The 19,236-nt window shown below is 45.9% G+C and overlaps 1 protein-coding gene across 5 annotated transcripts in view; it reads left to right on the top strand.

Moving 5' to 3' along the window:
• The first annotated feature begins 441 nt into the window (after window positions 1-441).
• Window positions 442-19,236, top strand: part of Glis3 (GLIS family zinc finger 3) — a 419,850-nt gene continuing 401,055 nt past the window's right edge. For 2 of the 5 annotated variants that reach the window (XR_005499631.2, XM_039101395.2), the window contains exons 1-2: window positions 442-1,106; window positions 14,366-14,849. Coding sequence is in view for 1 of the 5 variants with exons in the window: in XM_039101395.2 (XP_038957323.1) it covers window positions 14,462-14,849 (388 nt within the window). In the remaining 4 variants the exon portion in view is untranslated. Of the gene's footprint in view, window positions 1,107-14,365; window positions 14,850-19,236 lie in introns of those variants that run through there. The other 3 variants (XM_039101397.2, XM_063281030.1, XM_039101396.2) reach the window with 3 other exon arrangements.

Raw genomic sequence — 19,236 nt, 5'->3', positions numbered from 1 at the left:
TTCCTCCCGCCTGTCTTCAAGTGAAACCCTGGTGCTTCCCTCACCTTCTCTCCTTCCTTCTACCCTCTGGAAGATGTCACTGGCATCCTCTCTGCATTCCACAGCCGGTTTGGAATTGCCACCAGCACCTAATCCCACATATTAGACCCCCGCACCCCTCTTTCACTTTTCGGTTTGCGCCCCCATCACCCACTTTTTTACTGCAAGAATTTCTTGTTCCATAAGATTTGACAACGGGTCCTGTTGAAGGGCTGACACTTTTTTTAGGTTAAAAAGAAAGCCAAACAAATAGGTCCAGAAAGGTGAAGAGTCTCCCCGCGGTTACCCGCTCTGGAGTTTTATGGGAAGGAGCGTGTGTGCTCGAACGTCAAGAGGGAGACACTGGCTGGCCTGGCGACCAGGAGCCCGCCCCCATCCCTCCCCGCCCCCTCCGGCGCTCACACTCAGGAAGCAGCTGGCTGCCGGCCGGCCCTCGCGGCCGCACACACATCCACACTCCTCGCCGGGCAGCCTCCCTCCCGCCCTCTTCCCCCTTCCCCTCTCCCTGCAGCCGCGTCCCTACTGCGCCGCCGGGGCAGCCCAGAGCGCGGCGCGCAAGGGCACCGGCGCCAGGGGCCGCGCACCTCGGGGCCGCGGCGGGCCCGGGTCCAGGCTCGCACCGGCGCTCTCTAGCCGCGACCCAGCTCAGGCAGCCAGCATCCCGAGCCCGGTCCCATCCAGGCATCGCCCTCGGCCCAGAGCGAGGATGAACACCCCGGGCCAGGCACGAAGTCGCCTCTCAACTTTGTAAAGACATGACTGGAGTGTATCTGAGTGTAGCGCGGACAGGGAGCTGATGCGGAGAGTCGGCCCGCTGCCCAGCCTCCTCCTCCCAGGGCCGCCGCCGCCGTCGCAGCCTCGCGCGTGCACATACACGGCCCTCGGGCCGCGTTTCCGCGCTCCGGCCGCGGGCTTGGATGCGAATTTTCCTTTCCGAAGGAGGCAGAGCTCGCGTGGAGCGCTGAGGGGCTCAGCCTCCACCCACGCGTCGCTAGTGCCGTCACGCGCGGGCTGGCCGGGAGAAGGGACCCGCTCGCCTAGCTTTGTTGTGGAAATCCGGTTACCTGGTAAGTGGATGCCATAGGAACTTTGTTCCGCAGGCGAGGGACGGAGAGAGAAGGCGCTAGAGAGTGTGGGGGCGGTCAAGCTCTGAGACGCAAACTCGGGATTAGAAATAGTTTCTAGACGCCGGCTAGGGGCTAGGTGGCATTCGCGCGGGTTTGAGGACACGAGCACCCCAACTCCTCCAGACTGACAGGGCTTCTAGGAACCGAGGCACACCTTACCGAGGCTGATGGAAATATTCATTTAGCCATCAAACTGGTTGTCAGTTGCCTAAGAGCGCGCGAGTGTAGAGAGAAAGGAAACCAACAAGGTGAGGAAGTTTCGCTTATGAGGGAAGCGTCTCCGTGACTTTTAATAGAAAATACAGGTTCCAGAAGACTACACAACCTGGGCCAGATACAGGGCGCGTACTGGGGTCCTACCTTGGGAAACTTTGGCAAAGTGGGGAATGATGGGGTGGCCTGAGGTCTTTAGCTCACAGTTGGGGTTGTAGTTGTCTTTCCGGCTTCCACGTGTTTGTGGAGCGCCACGAAAGCTATTTTTCTACTTTTGCATCTCATCCAAGTTGCTGTCCCCATTGTTCTGGGAGGTCCTCGGGTTTGGGGGCACAGCTACTAGCTAGGAGCGGGGCACTGACCCGTAGCCGCCAAGCTTTCAACTGTAACCTCCCACGCCACGAACTCGCAGACACATTCAGACACCAGCCCTCCCCGCCGGGTTTGTCACCTAGCGTTTACATTTTTATGGGCCGGGGACAAAATGTCAGCACTGTTTGGGAAATGTCTCAGTCTCGAGTCCGGCTTCAAGGCTCTGGTCCCTATAAATGACCCTGTGTCTATTTTGAAGTTGGTCGGGACCATTTCTGGAAAGCGTGAGTGAGCTGTTAGCTCTTCTAGACACACACCTTGCCCCAAGCAACAGTTCCAAGTTACTCACTAGAGCTGACAAGTCGCCCAGGGGACGAGGAATTCACCCAAGTGTCTGAAAACCTTGACCGGGTAGGATTTGTCATTGTATGGATGATTCAAGTAGGTACCTGGAGGAACTTTTGGAGGTTTCTTTTATTTTCTTGGAGGTTTCTTCTCTCTCTCTCTCTCTCTCTCTCTCTCTCTCTCTCTCTCTCTCTCTCTCTCCCCCCCCCCCCTCTCTCTTTCTCTCTCTCTCTCTCTCTCCCCCTTCCTTTTTTTTTTTCTTCCTTTTGGCAAAAGGGTTCGGCGAGGTCGCGTCCTTAGACCTGTTAGTGTGTTTGGGAGGCGACAGCAAAACGAGACTCCTGGGGGTGGGGAGGGCAGTCGTCCCGTAGTTGGGACGGACATAGTGCAGAGTTGTATGTACCCGAAGGCTCCCACCAACAGGGTCCCCCGCAGCCCAGCTTCCTAACTGGCGGCTGGCGGCGGCCTTTCAGCCCCTCACTTACTCAGTAAGAGGTTGCACAACAGGAAGCCGGCACGAGTTTGTTTTGTTTTGTTGCGTTCGCTCACTTGCTGGCTGGCTGACACGCCGCGGGTGGGGGGCGGGGGCAGAGCGGGGGCGGCCTGGTAGCAGGGAGCACCACGAAGGGCCCTGGAGCCTTCACCTCCGGACCCGCCCCTCGCGCACCTCCGGAGAGCCCGAGGGCTAGGACCCAAGACCCCCGCGGGGCAAAGGTGTGGGTGTGGGGTTTGGGGGAGGGTGTTGAGGACCCTAGGAGTGTTGTTCATCCACTGGCTCGGACTGCACGCACATCTTGGCTTCGCAGCCCCTCTGCTACTCCTGGATCCTCTGCTCCATGTACCTCCCTTCCTGGCTTGTCTTTCTTGACATCCGCTAGATCTCATGGGATACAGGGTAGGGGGTCACTTCCGGAATTCTCAGGAGCAGTGCCTGCAGGGACAGCACTCCAGCGATTGCCAACGGTCTCTCTCCAGGAGTGGACACCTTCCCAATTCCTTAGAGCTTTAGGAGTTCAACATCTCTTCAATTGGGGGTAGTGGTCTCAAGTGGCCCTAGAGTTGGTGAGGAAAAAGTTCATACAGCTCCCCCCAGTGGACCAATTCTCTTAGGGTTTTGGGACCTCAATCAGGAACTGTTAAAAGTCAGACAGGACCTGGGGAAAGCAAGACCTAGAGACTCAAGGGGTTTTGCCCAAGAACCCCTGCCAAACGTAAGCATCCAGGAAAAACACTGAAGCTCAGAGTTGAGAGCATTTCTTGGCCCAAAGGTGAACGAACTCAAGACAAATGCAAACTCTCTTGTGTCTGTTCTGAAGCTTTGATGAGTCACGATTTCTTCATTGGGAAGTAGCCAGGCCCGGTTCCCTAAATGTCTCCTTGCCCATTGGACTTCAACTTTTAGACTAAATTAGGAACTTTGATTCATTGTAAAAATGAATTTGTGTTAGTTTAAATCTTACTCTTTTTTTTTTCTCTTTTGTTTCCAGTGAGGCTACACAACACAGGTGCAACCTGCAAAAGTTTGCAGAATAACAGTGCCTGGAAACTATCTAGAGAGAGAACTGTGTGAGAGGGCATTTCCTCCCTTTTTCCTCTCTAGTGAGAACTGCTGACATTAATGCCTTTACTAGAATCTGCCACAGTTTTCTCTGAGACCAACTCCAGCCCCCTCCCCCTTGAACTGAAGGAGGCTTTATTCCCATTCTTATTGGTACTTCGTCCATCTCTTTTCTGTCAGGAGGACTCTGGCCTTCTTTTTTTTTTTTTTTTTTTTTGTTCTTTTTTTTCCGGAGCTGGGGACCGAACCCAGGGCCTTGCGCTTCCTAGGCAAGCACTCTACCACTGAGCTAAATCCCCAACCCTGACTCTAGTCTTCTTGAGTAATTACTTCTGTGTTCGCTGGGTTGATTGCCTCTCCCCTTGCTTCCCTTGGGGTCAATTCAGGACGAGTGGCCTTCCTTCAAGTCATCGATTCTTCCACTGTATTGGCCAATTTCATTGGTGATTCTACCAGTGTTCTTCAGGTTAGCATAGGTTGGACACATGGGGTTGGTTGGTCCTCATTCCAAAAGAGAAGCGACTTTTTTTGGATGGACTCTGGAGTCTACCTTGTGGGTTGAATTTTTGCCTGACCAAAAACAAACGGGGAGAGTTGAATAAATGGAAGTGATGTTTTATAAAAGCTCTGCCTATATGTAAGTGGCAGACAGGGTTGTCCAATCTTAGAGGATAGGCCACTGTTCTCTTACTCACTAGCCCCCTTCTTTACTGCCAGTAAAGTAGGCCTGAGGTCATACTGTCTACATTGACTTCTTGAGTCCTAGTTATTGATCACTATAGTTGGACTGTTACTTTGTAATTCTCCAAGATGGCAAGAGTTACTTTTAAGGAGCTGATCCAGGAAGAGGCACCAGAGCTCAGCTTAGCTTTTGTTGAGAAGTCATTTCCTGAGTTTCTGCAATTATTTTCCTATAGAGGAAGTTATATTATAAATAAAGTATCAATACATACAGGCTTAACTCTTTTATGTTTCCTCATAAACTCAATCAGGACTGAAGTAAAAGGAAAAAAAGGGCACATAAGTAGTCTTAATACAATTTTTAATTCAAGGAGGAGACAAAATGCATCATTGAACATGGAATTAAGATAAACTGAATTAAAAGATGCCACAGTTTCAAGTTTTCCTAGTTACCTACTTTAGGTGTAGTTGACACACAGGCTGATATTTTTGTTGAGATAGAAAAAATATCGAAATGGAAGAACATACCTGCTAGCTTCATAAACAGGACACGACCAACCTACCAGCCTCCCAGGAACATCTGTCACAGACACCGCCAGTGGCTGCCGTATAAGGCAGTGGTTCTCAACCTGTGGGTTGCGACCCCTTGGGATGTTACATATCAGATATTTGTATTATTCATAACAGTAACAAAATTACAGTGATGAAGTAGCAATTAAGTAGTTTTATGGTTGAGGTCACCACAACATGAACTATATTAAAAGGTCATAGTGTCGGGAAGGTGGAGAATGTCCCATGTTCCTGTATTGAATGCGTATCTCCTACTATTGGAAATAGTTCTAGCTTTGTTTGATCTGCACAGAACAGATCAGACAAATTAATTTTTTTGTTTAAAAAAGGAGATGGAAACAGTTTGGCTTGGAGACAAGCATTATTTAATTTGATGTAGAATGGGTCCTATCTATACCTGGTGACAGTCTGGTACCAACATGACTAAGATGCTTGGTGTGACTCCAGGTGAGCAGGAAAAATGCTACAGAGTATATATTGGTAGCCCCGGTAGGAGGGGCCGACACCCCACAGCATGCATATATATATATATATACGTATCATATATACGTATCATATATATACGTATCATTCATTCATATATATATATATATATATATATATATATATGGTGTAAAGGACAGTGCAGGACAATCTGTAAATACAAGAGCTTGGGTGAGTTCAAAGGTAAATTAGACCTAACCACCAAACTCAGTGAGAAATTAGATGGGGAAATGAAACAGGCAGGTATCCCCATGCGCTGTAGAATGGTAGGGATGTGAAACACAGCCTGCACGGAGTAAAGAAGTTAACAAGTTCTTGTATGTTCTTGGCACTGTGCTTAAGATGACATGCGTCTTCTTACGTATCACTCTGTAGTGTTGTGAGCAGTTATATCTTGGCATGAGTAGCCCCACTTGACAGATAAGAGACAGAGAGACCAACGTAGGATGGTGAAGGGCATGAAAGAGTAGCTTTGGGGTGGGGGTTCACTTGGTAAAACGCCTGCCTTGCAAGCGTGAGGACCATGTGCAGAAATAGATGAATGTTTTCCCAACTCTTTCAGCACGAACAGAATCCGGCTCCTAGAGCCTAGGTAAAATGTTTCGCGTGCTGCACCCCTGCAAAGCCAGTGCTGGGGAAGCAGGGGCAAGGGGACCCAGGGGGAATTCACTGGCCAGCTGGTGTGGCTTAACTGGCAGGCTCTAGGTCAGGAGAGACTTTGTTTTAAAGGAGGTGGACTGCATTCCTGGGTTTGACACTTAGGGTTGCCCTCTGGTTTCCGCATGCGTATGCAAATCCACCCTTCCACTCAGTCTGCACACGTCCGTCCGTCCATATGTACACTGTAGAAAAGGAAAGGGTTCTGGGAAACTCTGGAGGCAGATTTCAAGGCAGTGTGTCAGAGCAGCAACCCAATTATATTCTGTCTTGAGAACAAAAATTAGTCGCTTTGTCTGCAAGGGCTTGAGTCTCAGACGCCACACAGCTGAGCGCATAGTTGAGATGAAGAAAGTCACGGGGCCATTCTTGTCTGCTGTGATCTCTAGGCCAAGAACATGAAAGCCTTGCACCCTCCTGCAGGGGCAGAGTAAGCCTTACGGAACCAGAGATGGGCAGATAGGCATGAGCACAAGATCTGACCTTGTCCCGGGCTCCTTGATAAAGTGACCAGTATTTCTGAACGTCCGTGGTTTTTACGCTCCTGAGCCAGGGCCTCCAGGTTTCATTTCTAGGCCTGATGAACACTGTACACAGAAACCAACCGGAGGCGAAGACTGAGGTCGACTCTTGCTGTTTTTGTGTGTGAAGAAGTAGATTAATGTTTTCCCAGCCTTTTTAGCATGACCAATAAGCTCCACTCCTGTCTGTAACTCGGCTGAGTCATCCATGAAGGTTTAGACAAAATTTTTAATAAATATGTTGTCATGTTGGGTAAAGGCCTAGTCATTGTTGTGGACATTCATACTTCTTCCCTGATGTCAGTGAACAGATTTAACTTGTATAAAATGTCTGTCTACCAGTGACTAAAAATACTTACCCTGGTTACTTTTAAGCGGTAACTACAGCGAAGGAGAGAAATCACTCACTACGTGTGACAGACATTCTTTAACAAGCTCGACTCTTCCGCACTGAATGGCCAATTGTGCTTCTAGAGTCTTCTGCAGGTAGCTGTTTCTTACCCTTTGGACAAAATTGTGGTTTTTAGCTTTACCAATAGCCATTCCTGTGGACCGAGTGGTAGGTTCCACCAGCCAAAGGACAAAGAGCCCTCTTTTCATTTAGGCATAGTTCACTTTCTGCGGACTTCTTTGTGTGAGGATGGATTTTCATATTTTCTTTGCAAAGAACACTCTCCAGCCAGGTTCCCCGTTTTTTGTTTTTTTGTTTTTAAAGAAGCCTTTGTGTCGCAAATGATGGCCATGTGGGGACTTAGTTCCTCAGTAGTGCAGGTGTAATTAATTCAGGGTGACGTCATGGGGGATGAATTCATTTTTTCCCTGTTTCAGATTCTTCATCTCAGGATCTGATGGTTCACTCATATTAGGAACACATTTCAAAAGACGTAGTCCTCAAAAATCGAGCCATGCTAACTTAACAGCCAATTCCATATTCTGGTTATACTATCAGGGGTATGGCTTCACTTTGAGGACAGACATCTATGTCTGTTCACCACATGCATCCCTGAGGTCTGGAAGGCAAGATTATGTTTATTTGTTTTGTTTTGGTTTTGATCCCTTGGATCTGAGTTAGAGGGCTATGAGGTGCCCGGTGAGCCGCTAGGAACTGAACCAGGTCCTTTAAAGAATTCCGGTCAGGTACTCTTCATCTCTTCACTGTTTCTTTAGATCCCTTTGTGAGTTGTTTTGAAACTGTTTCTGTCAGTTGCTTGGGGGCTGCCTCTCAGCACACATGATTGATTGCTGTTGTGATAGACAGCAGTGATAGGAATTAGCTTTGTATTATTTCATCTTAAAAAAAAAAAAAAAAAAGCTAGGCTGGCTGGTGATGGTGCCTGCCTTTAATCCCAGCACTGGGGTGGGGGAGGTGGAGGTGAGGGCGGGGGTGGGGGAGTGGGGGAGGGGCAGGAAGATCTCTGTGAGCTGCTGGCCATGGGGGCTGGGCCAGTGCTGTGGGGGAGGGGCAGGGGCCCGGAGGATTTCTGTGAGCTTAAGGCCAATCTGGTCTAGAGAGTAAATTCCAGGATAGCCAAGGGTACTCAGAGGAAAAAAACCCTGTCTCGAAACAAACCAACAACCAAAGCAACAATAACAACAACAAAAACCCCCAAAACAACAACAACAACAACAACAACAACAACAACAACTACTAAAGCTGAGGCAGAGGCAGAGGCAGAGGCAGGGAGATCTCTGAGTTCAAGGCCAGCTTGATTTAGAGTGAGTTTCAGGACCAGCCAGGGATGCACAAAGGAACCCTGTCTCAAAACACAGAAACAAACCAAAGCCAAACTGTCAAACTTTCATATCTTTTCTTTATTTTACGCTATTTTGGTATTTCTGGTATTTTTGTAGTTCTGGGTATGCCCACAGTTGCTGTGTGTAGGTATTTGGGTCAGCAAGAAGTCCAAATGGTTTTCTGACACTAGGTTTCATTTCATTTTAGCTGCACGGCCCACCATAAAACACAGTGCATGTCTTATCCGAAACTCACTATCTGCATACAGACGTGGATGCCTGCTCTTGACCATCACTCCTGATGTACTCCGATAGCTTCAAACATATAAGGCCTATTCTATTTATCTTATTCTTTAAAAATGCTTTCCCTACTAAGGAAGTGACCCCACAGGCCATCAGTGGATTGCAGCCCAGTTTGTAGAACACTGTTTTAAAATGAGTACTTTGGTAACCGGAGGCCTAGAAAGTCAGCATATTCCAACCTAGGCTAGGCTGAGCCAGTCCACGAGTACCTCTCTGAACTTTTTTTTTTTTTTTCTGTGCTGGGAAAAAAAGGTTTTCTTGGTTTCAAGCTCATTCTAATTTTTGTTTTTAATCATGGTGACTACTTTGTGGATTGACCATTCTTTGTAAGGCCACAGCTCTCTAGACTTTTCTATACTCATAGATGAGGCAAAGTAAGAAGACACTTTTCAGTAATTACTGCTAAACCCAATGGCATTTGGTAGAGTTTGAGGCTGTGAAAGTCCTATAGACACTGGAGGTGTGGGTAATGCATTCTGGGGGATGGGCTGAGTTATGTAGTCTCACTACTGTTTCCTGCAGTGTCTCTCTGAAATGTCCGATTTTTCTACCAGCCGTCTGTTCTGGAGTCACTGTCCTCATCATCCCAACCACTGTGGGGATCTTGCATTTGACCTTCAGACTAACTAGAATGGATTCCTGAACTAGATGGCTATTCCCCTGCCTCCTTTCGTCCTTTCCTCTCGTTTGACCATACTTCCTACCCATATGGTGAACTTCATAACTACAGACTTAAATTTAAAAAATGCACTGCCAGTTATTTTATTCCACATGCTTAAGAAAAATTGTCTTCACTCTAGAGACAGCTTATAAATACAAAAGTTAGAATAGGTAAAGTATATTGGTCATGGATTAGTTCGGAGTTCGGATCCACACTTACATCAAAGGCAAGAGTTTGGTTTTACGAGAGTCCCTGATGTAGGTTATAGTGTCTTTTCTAAGGGGTCTGGTGAAAGGACTCACTGTCTTATGACTTAGTGTCAAAGAGAGATTCATCTGATTTCATGCTACCAGTGATTGTATTGTTTGAGTAACATACTAATGTTCAGAATAAATATGGTAATATTCTCACAGCCTAATATCTCCATTAGGCCTTGAGGATACTTAAGTGAAAAGATCTACACTTCTTTGCGTTTCTGTTCTACAGCTCAAACATGAGTCAGCTTTCTTTTGGTGTCACTTCTGTGGTTCTGTAGGCTTCCCCGAGGACAGCTATGAACCCACACAAGGAATAAACTATGCGTTGCTGTGAATCTATTCAGCATAGTCTGTGATCTTCCAGTTTTGTCTAGAGAAATGGTACTGTCCACATCTGACACATTTCCTCCATAATATCCTCCAGCTTCATGGACTCATGTTTGCACTTTCCTCTTGTTGAAATTGCAGACAAGAATCGCTCTGATTTATTGGTGACATCTAATATAGCTGTGTTTATATTGTTGCCAATAAAATGACTTACATGATTGGTTTTTGTTTATACAGTCTTTACTGAGGAGTCAGTCACCTGTGTTAGAACAAGGTACATTCTGCTTATTGAAATGAACTCTTGGGATATAAGAACATTCAGCTCTATCTGTCCTTGATTAAATTGCGAAATGTGCTTCCCACTGCAGCCGTGCATGAGAATACTTGAAATATCCATCAATAGGTTTTTCATTTCTATATTCTTCTGGCTACAAAAGCTGTAACAGGAGAAACCCAAGAGAATAGCATGGGCCTATTAAACGATAAAGGCAATGAAGTTGAAACGACAGCACTTAATGAAATTATGCAATCATTGACCCAAAAGGGGAAAATGAAAAGAGTAACATGTCATAGATGGCTTAGACACATACAGACACACATGTGCATGCACATGCATACACATACACACATACACACACAACCGAGAGTGTACACATGCACACACAAGTCCTTGGTGGAGCAAATACCATAAATGTGCACACACATATATGCATATGTGTAAGTATGATCATATTCAGGGTCCGTTTGCTCCCCGATTGGTATTTTGTGCTTCACTAACAGGATTCTTTTTTTTTTTTTTTTTGTCTAGGGTAAAAAAAAAATGCTTTCAGCATAAGGAATGGAAAATATAACAAAGGCTAAATAAACCTAGCCTAAGGAAATGAAATGATGTATGAAAATTAATAATTAACTGGCTCATCAGATGAATTATGACTCTAGATGAGTCTATTAATGACGTTTACCAAGAAAGGGCCTTTAAAGGGCTGTAAATAGGTACCGTGGAACTTATTTCTGGAATTTTCTTAAATGGATGAGTGAACATTGCTTTCATTTGTTAATCTGTCTCAGTGCATAAGGAGCAGTTCCCGGAGCCCTGGAGAGAAGGTGGAATTGGGATTTAATATTTTGATCAAAGTTAATGCTTTCCCAGAAAACGGGTGGCATTATGAAATGGTTTTGTACCTTAGTTTCCTTGGAGGTTAGGTCATTTCCTCTCCGACCTGAATTGCAGGAGTGTGTTTTAAGAGTTTGGAAGTGGTCAAAAGGAAAGATTTAGTAACTCATTAGCAGAGTGAACATTTTCTTTTTTTTTTTTTTTTTGGTTCTTTTTTTTTTCGGAGCTGGGGACCGAACCCAGGGCCTTGCAGAGTGAACATTTTCATTGTGAGAACCAGTGGGTATAAAAATCTAAATGCGGCAAAGCATCAGATATGAAACACCTGAAATTTATATTTCTGAGTGCTGTTTGCCTTTTCCTTTAAACATCATGTTTCCCTTTTTGTTGGTAGTCTTGAGTATTTGGCCATAAGACAGGATGGAAAGCTTGTGAAAGTTTTTAAATAAAAAGAGGGACTGGAGACATCTCTCAGTGGTTCAGAGTGCTGGCTGCTCTGAGAGGACCCAGGTTCAGGTCCCAGCACCCACATGGCTCACTACAGTCTGCAACTCTAGTTTCAGGGGATCTGACTGTCTCCTGGGTGCTGTGGTCACCAGTCAGGTACATGGTGTAAATACAACATGAAAATATAAAATACAAGTAAATACATCTTTGTTGAAAAGAGGTCCATTCAGCGGGATTTTTCTGGTTAAGTTTAGGATACTACAACTGTGATTTTTATCATCTCAGAATATTCATTTAATGCTGTATTCCTTTTTTACCTGGTTAGTGCTGTCTTTGTGTGTGATGTTAGAGGAGGGCACTCTTGCCTACCATTGTCTCCTCCCATACACGCCTTGTTGCTTGAATTGTATTGGTAAGAGTGTGCCCTGTTTTGGCTGAGAAATTCCTCTAGATTTAACTGCTAAAAAATGGATTCTTCATATCAGTTTGTTATTCTAGTAATTGAGTGTTTTAAAGTAATCCTTCTTATCTGTAGTATTAGAGAAATCCAGAATATCAAGGACCATAGAGATTATGGTCAGGGTTTGATGGATGGAGAGTAGTTGGTTCAGGGAGCTTGTGACTTACCGTGGTAGGCCCCAGCATCTTGACTCCTCCAGTGTTCCTCACTGATGCTTAGGCCTGAGTCTCACCTAAGCTGAGTGGTTTTACTGCTCTTCTGTTACCCTGTGGGCTTGACATATTTCGATCAATGTCTTAGTGCAGAAGTATATAAAATATTACACTGTGAGTAAACAAAATTGACTTCTATGTACTAGTAGCTAATGCTTGAAAATCTGTTGACATAATTCATGTGAAAACTGTAAATGCAGGAATATTTTCCATGTGCTTCTTCCATTTCAGGCATGGTTTTGTGTAAAGAAGAAATGCTGTTCACGTCTGGCTGCCTCTTTGTCTTTTAAGTACACTTTTCCCCTTCTTTATACTTAAGGCTGTTTCAAATAGGAATACGGTTTATAAAAAAATAAAGCAAAATAAATGTTGTGTAATCCATACAGGTGTGAGTGCCTCATGCCTAATTCTGTCCTTAGCTTTTTGAATTTCCTTCTGGTTGACACTTCTTAATGACTGAGCCTGATGCTGGAATACAGAGTAATGCTTTTTCGATCCAGATTTTGATGACAGTTCTTGTATGTGACACTGTGCAGAAGTGACTCTTTTCTAACAAAATAAAACAGAAATGACCACAGTCAACAAATCTGCTGACACTTGCCACTTGGATGTGGCTTAAGTGATTCTAGCCATTTTGGACTACTCTTCGATTTCAAAAATTTGTCAGCATGGCCTAATTATTTACTCCCCCCCCTTTTGACGGGTAGTGAATAAATGCTTCCTACAAAAATTCAGAGTGCTCAGAAACCACTATTTCACGAATGAGCGGAGAATGGCTAACGGTCTTTACTGTTGCTCCCGCTCCAACAATAGAGGGAGAGAGTGACCAGTAACAAGCTGTAGTCCCATGCACACACAGCCGACAAAGTGCGGGAGTTTCCCGTTCTCAGAGAAGAGCAGACTTGGAGCCGGTTTGATGACAGGCTCCGTTCTTACAGTATCGTAAATGAACTTCACGCATGCAGGGTAGGATACCTCCTTGTCTGTCTGGGACCTTCAGTGATGGTAGAGTGCTATATGCTGGAGAGAGTTTTCAGCCAAGTAGAGAAATAGAGAGTGCATTCCAAATTTTGTATTTAGATTACACACAAAGAGTCTCAGCATAGGCACACGTGGCAAACTTTATGGACAGCATAGTGGACATTTTTATTCTCTAACTTGATGAAAGAAACAATTCCCTTGAAATCATTTTATGTCCTTGGTAGCCTTCCCATGATGATCCGGGAGGTCATTTATTTAGGAGTTGAGTTGAGTTGAGATATTTGTTCAGGACCCCAAGTGGATCATACAGTAGGAAGAAATCCCAAGACTCATACAATGGAGGACATGTGGATGTTACTGCCATAGTCTCAGTCTTCATTTTCTGTGTTTGTTCAGCTGTAGTTGCTTCCCGTGACTATCTTGTCTCTGTAGAAGACAGATTGTGGATGTTTCAGACATCGTAGAGGTGGCACCTTGACACCTGGCTACCTCTTTGCGGCTACACCGCAGAATGACCTGTTAGGGAGGGAAGAGCCTTCCTTAGTGATGTAGAACCAGGGAGCATTGAAGTACACCACACAGAAGTAGTAGAGAATGGCATTCTGTAGACATATCTGCTCCCATTGGAAGATCCCCCAACAGTATGGTATATACGGCAACACAGTAGGGCTTCTTGTGAACATACTGTGCACCCTCCCCCTACCCCTCTCTTGTGCTTTCCAGGAGGTATTGTTTATAGCATTCTCCTTCCCCACACCCTCACCTAGAAAGAAGGCAGAGGACTGTGGCATTGATCTGTTTTCTGTCCCCATATCTTAGGATCAATATGAATCCAAGGCCCTGGTGCTTCTGTAATTATTTAAATATGAGGTTATTATATGAAAACTATTATTCCCGTGCCTAGATCTTTGCAAATCTGGGCACTATGGAAGTGTTCCTCTCAGAAGGAACATTGTGTTCACTTTGCAATTGTTCACTGGGAACCTCAAAAGTTCAGCCTCCCAGCTCTCAGAGGGTGGCGATCCAAGTTCCAAACACACACTGTAGCAAAAATGAAGTGTGTGGACAGATCCCTCCGGGAAGAGAGCAGGTTTCAATTTGCAAGCAGTCATCAGTGGACTGTTGGTTGCTGCCAAGAGCACCGTATTGAGAAAGGCCCAGATCAATGCAGTGATCCATATTCTAAGCCTCCCATGAATGCAGAAGCGAAGAGTCCTTGCCGAGGAGCTGTGTGTTTTATGATCTTGTGCTACAGAATAGGCCAGTTTGCCCCGGTATAAATGCTGTACCAGTTGAAAGATGACTGTATCTTATTTTCAGTTTTACCATCTCCAATGCCTGCATTTGTTTTTGTTTTAAACAGACTTATCACCTATCCCATGGATAAGTTCCTTGCCTTGCCGTGAAAGAATCAATAGTGCCATTGGGTATTGATCTGCGTGGCCTCCGGGCTTTCAGAATGAATGAAAGGTCATGTGGCATGAATCTCCACCGGACATCAAGAACCCCACAGAGGCCCGGGCTACTCAGTGGCCAGCATGTCCTTCCCGCCAGAGCTCACTCAGGCACTCCCTGCTCCTCTTCCTGTGCCAGCACACCGAGCCCCACTCTTGGAAGTCTTGCTAACAGTCTTCACCTCAAGATGTCCTCGGGAGCAGGGATGGCTCCTCAGAGCAACATGGCTGCGAGCCCCATCCATCTGCCTGCCCTGAGCCCCAGGAGACAGTTACTAGCCAACGGGAAGCCTCAGTTCCAGGTAACCCAGGCCGGGGTTATGGCAGCATCGCATACTTTAAAGCCCAAACAGCAAGAATTTGGAGACCCCTTCTCTCCAAATCCAGAGAAAGGTAGGATTGTCACTTTGGAATCTCTTAAAACTGGGAACGTTTCATCTGCCCCATATCTGCTGACTGCCAGCAAGTTTTATAGAAAATATACACAATTCAGTATTAGAGTCAAGGTTCACGGTCTCATGTTTGGGGCAAAGGGTTGGGCGCCCACTTTTGAACAAGTGTGTAAACAATAGGTACAAATGAGCCGTGTCTCAGAATTGAGGCAGAGTGGAAGGTAAAGCAGATTAGCTTAGAAGGGAAATAGGGAGGAAGGTGATGACTGGGCAGGAGCTGGGTACAAAGCCTGCCTTCTGCATCCATGTGGCTCTGCCCTGGCTTATGGGGCTGGAGGAGTGGAGTCTACAGGCAGTGGAGGGGACAGGGCCTAACCAGAATCAAAGCTGGTTTTAGAAACACTAGAAGAAAAGCTGAGACCAGGAGGAGAGGATCAAAAAGGAATCATTTTAGTACCCAGGCAAAGGAGGAGTCAGTACATATAAGAAGAGCTGAGGGAAATCAAAAGAGGGAGATCAAGCTGGAATACTGCATAACTTTCCCCCTTACACTGGGGACGAAGACCATGGCTCACAGTGGCATGCCCGGCAGCTGCTACTCCAAGGAGCCCTGCCCCAGACATGGATTTAAACGTATATTTAAAATGGGTGAGAGACTAGAAAATGTGGTTAATTTGAAGTTCAGCATGTGTTTTTAATTCAGTAGTGATTGGATTACCCTATATTTCAAATTAAAGAGCAGTCGTTGAGGACTAACAAACTATTTGAACGCCATCCTCTCTCTAGCAACTAACTCGTGCGGCCTTAATGGGTTTACATCACACATGGTGTGTGTGCTTAGGCTAGGAAGAAAGAGAGCCTGGATCCTACATAACTGCAGCTCTTAATGTAAAGCGGCACTCCGCAGTCTTAAAGTACTTTACCGACTCGTGTTAAATGAGTTTATAGCGCAGTAGCGTTGGCAGCGTGCTTCCGGATAGCCATTCACCCTGGTAATTAAGGTGGATGGTGAATCACGGTGGACATGTAGCCAAAGACTTACCTGTCTTAGTGTCTGTGTATTTCGGTGTATGGAGTGTTTAACCATAAATGAAGAGATGAGAAAGAAAAACCCTCAGCAGTAAACATACATGTAGCCTTTATATTCCTTGTTTATGCTCTTATTTTCCTTTTTTTTCTTAATTACTTATATTTAGTCTAAGTCCCGTTTGGAGTTGTTTGCTTTCCTAGAGGTGCTAGTATTTAAGTTCAGATAAAGTTTGCCTGGGGGCCTTTTCTTGAATAGTCTGCTACTGTTAGGCTATTGGGCCATGGGGTAGAACGTTGAGTTTCTTCCCACCGAACTCCAGTGTTTGGTTTTAGAGGCACTGAGCCAGTGACACCTCTCAGTCCCATCTTGACTAGGCAGCAGTAGTTTCCTTTTATAGGCACGGATGTCCACGTGACTGACAATGGTGATGTGGTAATATTAATTAATACACTGCCTTTCTCATATCATGTGTGTGTCAGTCAGCATGTGTGGATGCTTTCCAGCACAGACTCAGAGATTGCTCGCCACAGTCCAGGGTGTGTGCTCTGGTTGATTTGTCCGAAGAGAACAAGCACTTTGGGGGACACTAAGAAAGAGGTCAGTCTTTCGATATTACTTTGATAGAAGAAGTCATAATTATGACCCTGGTTTAAAGTGTGCTTCAGGAACTTGGGTTAAATGAGCCTAACTGAATGAGTCATCGGGGCCAGTGTATCTTGTAAGGCATGTAGAGCAAGTGCGGCTTCCCAGTTCTTCCCCTGAGGCTTGCTGGCTCTTCGCTAGCAGACAGTGCCTGGCTTCCCGTCAACATGCTTGGAGCGCAACTGAGTTCTCACAGATAAGAGGACAATCTGAAGTTATTCCTCTCAGTTCTGCATCTTGGATACCATCGTCTTGGTGAGGCCAGAAGTGATTGGATTTGTTTCTGCAGATCTTGACAGAATTCATAAGTCAAGCCAATAACCAGAGGTCTGGGATTGCTTCAGCTCCAGCTGATCGTTACTCAGCAAATAATTATTGAACCTATATTGTTGGGGATCTATTGTGCTGAAAGACTTGCCATTGAGATGTCCTCCCCTCATGTTGTTTGAAGAGTCAAGGAAACGCATGGGCCATTAAAAAGAGAGCCCAGTGGGCACTCTAAAGAGGGACACACTCACAATAGTGTGGTAGCCTTTGTGTGTGAGAGTGCGTGTGTGCATGTGCAGGCAGATGTGCATACATGTGCAGAGTAGAGGTCAGTGTTGGTCTCTTCCTCATCCTCTTCCCAACTTCACTTTTTCTTTCTTTCTTCCTTTTGTTTTTAAAAGACAGAGTTTCTCGCTGAAGCTGGAGCTCTCTGGCTAGAAGGGTGAACGGCATTTTCCAGGGCGCTTCTCATCTTCGCTTCCTCAGCTCTGTGGTTAGAGACATGGCTCACTGCTCCTGGCACATACGTGGGTGTTGGGGAATCCTAACTCAAGTCCCCACACTTGCACAACAATCACTTTACAAACCGAGCCACCTCTCTAACCCGGTCTGTCAATGTTGAGAGGGCTCCGTACTCTCCTGAGAGGTGGAGCTAAGGGAAAAGGAGGATATCTGAGCACAGAGAGGGCTCCCTGTCCCGGTGATAGGTGGATCTAGTGGTGAGTAGGATTTCTAAGCACGCACATTTGGAACGTGAGGTGGTAGCCTTGCAGTGTCCTCAAATGTATGCACGAGAGAGTATGAGTGTGTTCATGCACGAGCAGGCAGGGCATGCATGTGTGCACGTGAGGGAGCTTCCTAGCATTTGTTTTGGGTAGGGAGAATGAGCACAAGCCAGGCCTGGAGGGGTGCAGATTTCTACCTGACTCCACATGGCTTGGAGGTGTAGCGTTGTATCAGAGCTGACACTGGAGGGGAGCCAACAGAACGCAACAGATCAAGAGTCTTGAGTGATACACTAAGAAGTGTAGATTTGTGGGTCTGTGTTGACCCTGGGGCAGTGTGTAACTCTGGGAGTAGTAGTTGAGGCTCCCAGAAAAAAGAGCTTGGTAATGTTTGAGTGTGTGTGCACACATGCATGAGTGCATGTATACAAATAAGAAGACTTACTATAAGGAATTGCCAATGGGAGAGTGGGTGCTTTAACTCCATTCTGCGCTGAGGAACTGAGTACCAGAAGAGCTGAGGGACTGACCAGTCCTTGTCCAAAGGCGGGCAGTCTCCAGGCTCAGGAAGAGCCATTATTTCAATGTGAGTCCAAAGGCAAGAAAAAGAAACAAGTGTTCCAGTTAGTTCAAAGGCAATAGGCAAGGAAAGGGCTGCCCCTCATGTGGGAAAGAATCAGCTGTTTTCTCAGAGCGTCAGAAGAACTGGAAGTCTTTCCTTACCAAGGAGAGCACTCCCCGCCCTCAGCCTGTTGATGTGCATCACCCAGAAACTCCCCAATATGAACGGAGAATGTTTTACCAAACATTGACGCACCTTCTAGTCCAGAAAGATTCGCACAAGATTAATTGCCTCGTGGCACGGCACAGTTTACACAGCAGTAAGAAAGAGCCTTTCCTGAGTCCTGAGAGCTCTTGTCCTGACTCTTGGAGCTGTATCCTGAGAGGTTAAGGATTGAGAATTGTTACCAGGGAAGACTTGTGGGGAGTGTAGATTTGAATGTTAAGTCTATTGGTTAAACATTACATTCCGCTAACCTAGAAACACAGCTAACAGTGGCTTCAGCATCCTGTGACACGAGTTCCAAACGATACCACGAGGTCACTGGTGCGCCACAGTGAACTTAAAGAGTCCTACAGAACTTTAATATTTTGGAGGAATCAGAGTTATAGAGCATTCCTTGCTTACCGGGGAAACATCTTGCTAGCAGAGATGGACACTTTCCGTGGTAATTTTTTTTTTTAATAATCCTTTTGGTGATCTTCGAAGAGCTACAACCCCAGCAAGTTCTTCTCATTCCCATTCCTGAAAGCATTGTTCACTGTAGCCAGAAGGCGGATACCCAAGTGTCTGTCACGAGATGCGTAGATGTATGGTGAAGATGCGTGGAGATGCAGCTTGAGAATTCTGGCATATACGCCGACCCGTAAACGTTGAGTAAACTGTGCTAAATCAACTCCATCAGCTTCAAAAGCATAGGCGTCCTCTCATATAGGCTCTTGGAATCGTAAAGCAGGAGCAAGAGGCTAGTACTCAGTGGGTACAGAGATCTGGTTTGAGGTGAGAAAGTTTTGGTGTTTGGTGGCTATTTTTTTTCATTTTAAAAACTAATTATTTAACATTTGGGGTTTTCTTTGAGAGAGTCTCAAGAGACTGACCTGGCATTCACTTTATAGATTAAGTTGGCCTTGAACTTGGGGAAGTTACCCCTGTCTCTGCCTTC

Source organism: Rattus norvegicus, chromosome 1 (genome assembly GCF_036323735.1).
Source record: "Rattus norvegicus strain BN/NHsdMcwi chromosome 1, GRCr8, whole genome shotgun sequence".
Classification (NCBI taxonomy): domain Eukaryota; kingdom Metazoa; phylum Chordata; class Mammalia; order Rodentia; family Muridae; genus Rattus; species Rattus norvegicus.
The sequence above is the reverse complement of the archived record's forward strand: the minus strand, read 5'-3'. Positions and strand labels throughout refer to the sequence as shown.